Below are 6,000 nucleotides of genomic sequence, written 5' to 3'. Positions count from 1 at the left end.
TCGGCAGCGAGGATAAAAAATTTGCTTTTAGTTATTAAGATACTTTAGAAAGTAAGCTACCAGATATAATTGGCGCCGTTAAACATTGAATTGTATTTGTGCCGTGTCAAATAAACTATAGATGAGGAAAAAAAAAATTTATTTGACAAAGCACAAGCGTACCGTTGTCGTTGAAGAAGCACCAAGAGGTCCTCGTGATGTGTCTAAATCAGAATTAACTCTATTTCCTCAAAAACCAAATCCCATAATACGTTAACATGATGAATGGTTCGGTTTTATTTAACTCTGTTTAAATCAAATTCATTATATGAATCTTAAGCAGACAATAGGCGAGGCAAATATTTGCAATATTTGGTATTTACTTTCTGCTCAAAATTTTTTTTCGGGTAAATATGTTTGTTATGCTATTACACTATAAAAAATTTTTGTTCAAAACTCTGTTTGCTAGAATGATATCAAAGTCTCTTCGCTCATTTTTTTGCAAATATATTTGCTGTGCTATTAGACGATGCAAATTATTTCCAGAAAATAAACTTCGTAGAAAATATAATAAATCTAGTTTCCATGCCCAACAATATTTCATTTGCCACTAGAAAATATAATTTCTTTGTTTTGGTTCATAAAGGCCACCGTTGCAATATAATATATTTTGTTCCGAGTGACAACTGCCCATCGCAAAAGAAAGGAAGTGTTTTTAGTTTGCCCTTCTGGCCATGCTTGCCAATTTACCATGGGAAATGACGAGAATCAGAAGGCTGTTTGAAGGCATGCTGGTACCAGATTAGGTCAAACTTCCAGGGTGAAACGAAAATGCTATGGTTAATGGATAAAGAACCACTATTAAATCAAAATTTCTTGCCCATGAACAGTAAATTTTCACACCGTTTTGGAGTAAGTATCTCCATTGATTAAAAAGCAGCATTTTGTATGGGGATTTTAGTTTATGAACAAGAAGGTTTCCCCATCATTCGACGATTTTCATCGAAGAACTATATAATTGCGCGTACTATAATCCGTATTGTTGTTGGGAAAGAAAGAAACCTTTGACTTTGAGTTTAGTTAAAATGTTAGATGACCATTTCCGAAAAACCAGATCAATTTTCAATGTATTAAAATCGATTTTTGTTAAATTTACCGTATTACTTGACCCTGCAATTTTATTATCAATTGTAAATTTGGTTTCGATATTTTTTAACGATTCAAGAAACCTTTACTAAACTAAAATTATATCTGTTTCACGTGTACTGATAACTACGCGGACTACTTTCATCAAGTATAATCAAAACATTTAAGGTGAAGTGACACATTGGAATCTATTTGCTGCAGTTAGCTCATACCAAATTTCAACATGAACAAAGAAAAAATACAAGAAAATATTCACTAGGTTGTGACCTCACTAGCAAAGAACGCCATTAGACGAACCAAATATTTGCCTATTTTTTTGTTTAGCAAATACGATGGCAAATATTTTCCCACAAATAATTTAGGCAAATACTTTGATGTTACACGGACAAACAAATATTGACCGTCATTTTAGGCAAATATTTGCTTCGTGTAATGTCCGCTTTACTCTGAAAATAATATCGAAGTCGGAATAGGAAAACATAAATAGCTATGTTAAACAAAACTATCAACAAGTTCCAACAAAAAATGGTAGCAATCAACAATTTCAAAGGAGTTAAATTCGCTGTACTACGCAAACAGCTCATATACTATATTATTTGTTAAGTTGAAAATATGAAAAAATATCATCTTAGTAAATAAATTTTAGTAAATGAACCAATGCACGTGCATTTGCCGGCTTCTACTTTTCTTAAAGTTTGTATATTAAGGAACGGAAGATAAAATGAAAAAAATAAAAATAACTTATAACCGTTGCAAAAATGTTCATGTAGAGTAATTTATGGTAATCATATTCATGAGATAAACTTTTAATCGCCATCAGCAACAGCATTGCAGTTTTTCCTCGATTGCACACGAATGGAAATCAATATAAGTGTACTGCTGCTTTATGAGAAGTACTACTGCAGTAAGAATAGCAGTGTACCGCTGAAATGTACGAACAGAAGTGTACCGCTGCAATTATAGAGAGACCTGCGGCACTCTGTTGCTTTGCCATGTTGCATGTTTTCTTTCGAGACATCAATTTTTATTACGCTCTATTAGGAATGGGGAATATCGATTAAAATGGCTATCGATCCTGATACCGTCGATAACTATCGATACCTATCGATAGCTTGGCAGCTAGAAACAGATGAAGAAAAACAACAAAATGTTGCTACCGATGTGGACAGGAACAATATTTAAAACTTCATACGCACACATAGATCGCGCTTATGCGAAATCTCGTCGTTGTCCGTACTAGTTAGAGTGAGATTATCTCTCATTTTTATAACAATTTGAAAGAGGATTTCATGTGAGAACGAACAAGCATCGACGTTTCTTTCAACAATAGCAAGGCCAATTTTATTTTTCAGTTCTGGCATCATTTTGGAGTGCCAATGCAAGGGAAATATCAATAACTATCGATAACGCTGAAAGCTTAACGATTCTATGAATAGCCAGCAACTATCGATACTATCGATAATTATCGATAGGTTTCTCATCCATACGCTCTAAGAGCAGGTTTAGAAATTGTTCAAAACGGAAGGTTGTTCACTTCATCTGTGCTAGGTATGCTTGTATGTGATAGTTCATTGTTTGCGTAAATTTGTCTTTGAAACTTTTTATCATTTTTTACCACACAGCAATGGAATAATAATGATAACTAGCGTATTACAAAATTGTTCAACATTTTATCTGTCCAACAACATATTGGTTATTGTTATCTATCTTCTGGTTATGCTGATATTATCGTTTAAAATCTGACGCAACTTTTACCAGTTTCATTTCAATTTTACAAAATGTATTCCAGAATAGAAAACAAAGTCGTAGTCCCACGTCAAACAATGTTGCGTTTTTGGAAATTTAAAATTGAGGAGAACGGTTGCCCGAAAACGGAACTTTCCTGTAATTCTTTTTCCACTATGGACAATTTGAGTGTTTATGCTTTGTTTCATCACCGCCTGATGCAGTAGCTATAAAAACTACATAAATTCTCCTTTGCTTGGTTTTTTAATTTATAACTGCATAAAATAAGAGCGCTTGTATAGAGTAGGGAACATGTTTTTAGCAGCTTAAGGAGCCGCCTGTGTATTGAGTCGAAATTCTCGATATGTGTAAAATGAAAAAACATAATAAATTTTTCTAATTGTTGTTTATTCGAAGATTTTTCTGGGTTAAACGGTGTTTTGTGTATTCATAAGACAGCTAGTTATTCAGAGTGTTCGTTCAAGTCATTGAAATTTTCAATATTGATCAAAACTCAAAAGTTTGGGGGCCGTATGCGACTGACGAAAATTGACGCCACTGCTTAAGCCGTTCCTTACCCTAAATTACTATATGTGAGAGGCAGTATTATTTCCTAACAGATTTAGTTGATTAGAATTATTGGACGCTCTTCTGGTAAATTCCTAGCTCCATTCTACTTTCAAGATAAATTATGCAGTGTCTGATATAATAAATAAATCAATGTGGCTCTTTGAAAAATCTCTGACTTCCCACTATTTTGTGAATGAAAACAAATCTGACATACGTTTTTTTTTCGTTAAATAATCGAATGCTTATGTATCATGTCGGACCAATTGATTATTGGGAAATATTTTCGCACACTAGGTATTATCCGACACAAATGTTAAAACTGGCTGCACGGATTTTAGCAGTGCTCTTGATCTGATGATCTTACTTAACTGTCAGCTTGCTCCTTCTGCCAGCCGCACGACTGATCGTACGGAAAGCTCTCTCTAGCTCTCTCCCAATCTCTCTTCAACACTTTACCACCCAAATTTTCCCATCATACACATGTACCTACGTGCCTACATACAGTATTTTATTTGCGATGAGAAACTTCGAAAGCCTGCTAGCGACAGGCTGCTCTCACACTTCGTCCGTTAGTTTAGTTTCGTCAGCCGATTTGTGACGATGTCGGCTTTCGTGCGTGACGCTTCTGCTCAGGTGTTCACAGTAATGTTTGTGCCTCGTTTTTTTAACTTTTGAATCAACCGGCTCGCAGCAGCATGGAAAGCTTCAGCCGTTGAATTTCAATTCAGGTGCATCTTAAGCAACATAAAATTTACCGGTGGCTAAAGTTGTCCGTTTAGAAGATCTTGTATGTTGTAATTGATCGATTCATGGTAGTGTCTGTGATTTAAACTTAGTTCTGTACGTTTAATGAATGGTGTGACGTGATCTGGATGCTTTTTCATGTGTGGAGAATATTTTATGAAACATGGCACGTAGATGAGCCGCGGAAAGGTAATAAACGAGCGAATGTAGAAATACCACATACAACCGGATGAATTTGCGAATCTTGCTGCGGAACGTCTAGTAGTGAGGCGGTGAAGCGTGAGTGGCCACAAAAGCAGCCGCAGCGGTAAAGGCGAGCGTTCGGTCAGGTAGTGTGATGCGAAGATGCCTTTTGTGCAACGTGTAGTGACCCCAAAATATGTTGCACGGTCCACCAAACCGTCACACTTACGTGGCACGGTTTCACTTCCAGTTCAGGATTATGAACTGGAAACAATCACCAACCTAACCCTAAGCAATGCCCTCCGGCAGCTGGCTTCCCTGGTGCTCATCTCGAACCAGATTTTCACCGAGCTCAACAAGGAGCTGGCTAGTGTTTGTGAGCGATCACTCGGGATAAAGCAGCGGATCGACAATCTTTCCAAACGAGTAGAGGAATTTGACCCAAAGCAAGTCACAGTCCGTAAGTACCCCTCTTGCACCACAGTGTATCCAGTTCTCACAGCCTCTCTGTTGGAATCTTTCTACTTTTCATCGCATCTTCCTTTTACACGCCTATCCGTTGTTTCCTGCTCTTGTAGCATCTTTCCGCTAGGGTTTATCTTATATTTCCAGAACATCGTTCTGTATTGGTACTACAGAGCTGAACGAATGAAAGGTGGGAGCTGCAATGAAGCAATGAAGTAAAGCTAAACTTGAGCAATGTTCGCTTAAAAATCTAATTGATGAATTTCCGGCTGCTGATGTTTGTATTTCCTGTTTCTATTAGTCTTACTCTGGACTGCTTCAAGCGCGCTCTGTCGATGCCACGATTCACAAGCACATAAATAGTGTGAAGTCAATTTTGATACCGGAATCAAGGGTGACAATTACAGAATCAAGACGACGTTTGCTTGCTCCGGGGTTCACGCTCAACTATCGGGAAACGGGGTAACGTTAACATACACAGTCTACCTTTCCCGTGTGATCACGGACAAAGCTTTAACCGGTTTCTCGGTCGGCGTCAGGCACCGTTACATGAATCGTAACTCATATATAGCCCTGAGAATATAGCCTAATGAGTTCAAACACTTCAAAACTGTCAGCTGTCATAACCTTGCTGGAGGATGTAAGGTTAAATGGTACCGTGGAGTGGAGCAGATTTAACGTGTAGCTTTGAGATGCAAATAGTTTGCTTTTACTTGGCGAAGGGAAGCATTAGTGACAGACTGTCATTAATCAGACTTTGGCTGGCAATCGTACTGTGGTAACAACTAGCTGCCTACCTGGAAACAAAATCAGGAGAGACATGAGAGTTTTTAAATAGCAGCGGATTTCTATGAACAAAAACAAAAAGTTTCATAGGACCACTGCTTGTCCAATGCACTCACTTTGCTTCAAAAACTATATTTATGACTGACACTGAATTGCAGAAAACTTAAGAAGAAGAAAACCTCTTTGAATTAAAGTACTTAATATTGTTTTATGTGCGACCGTCTACTCTAATTGTATTTATTCATATCCTAAATTGATACAGACTAGTACAAACGCGCATACAGATTTTTAATAAAATACTCTAAAAGAAAAAAAAAATACTTAAATTTGACAACTAAAAACTGAAGACAGTGAATTCCTGAACTTTTCACTAACGTGAATTTCCCAAAAAATGTCATGGTG

The 6,000-nt window shown here is 36.9% G+C and overlaps 1 protein-coding gene across 1 annotated transcript in view; it reads left to right on the top strand.

The window, feature by feature from the left end:
- The first annotated feature begins 3,984 nt into the window (after positions 1-3,984).
- Positions 3,985-6,000, top strand: part of LOC129734079 (uncharacterized) — a 114,453-nt gene continuing 112,437 nt past the window's right edge. The window contains exon 1 of the mRNA XM_055695798.1: positions 3,985-4,807. Within this exon, the coding sequence (XP_055551773.1) occupies positions 4,510-4,807 (298 nt within the window). The 5' untranslated portion in view covers positions 3,985-4,509. The remainder of the gene's footprint in view (positions 4,808-6,000) is intronic.

This window comes from Wyeomyia smithii, chromosome 1, assembly GCF_029784165.1.
Source record: "Wyeomyia smithii strain HCP4-BCI-WySm-NY-G18 chromosome 1, ASM2978416v1, whole genome shotgun sequence".
Taxonomy (NCBI): domain Eukaryota; kingdom Metazoa; phylum Arthropoda; class Insecta; order Diptera; family Culicidae; genus Wyeomyia; species Wyeomyia smithii.
This window is presented reverse-complemented; position numbering and strand designations above follow the sequence as displayed.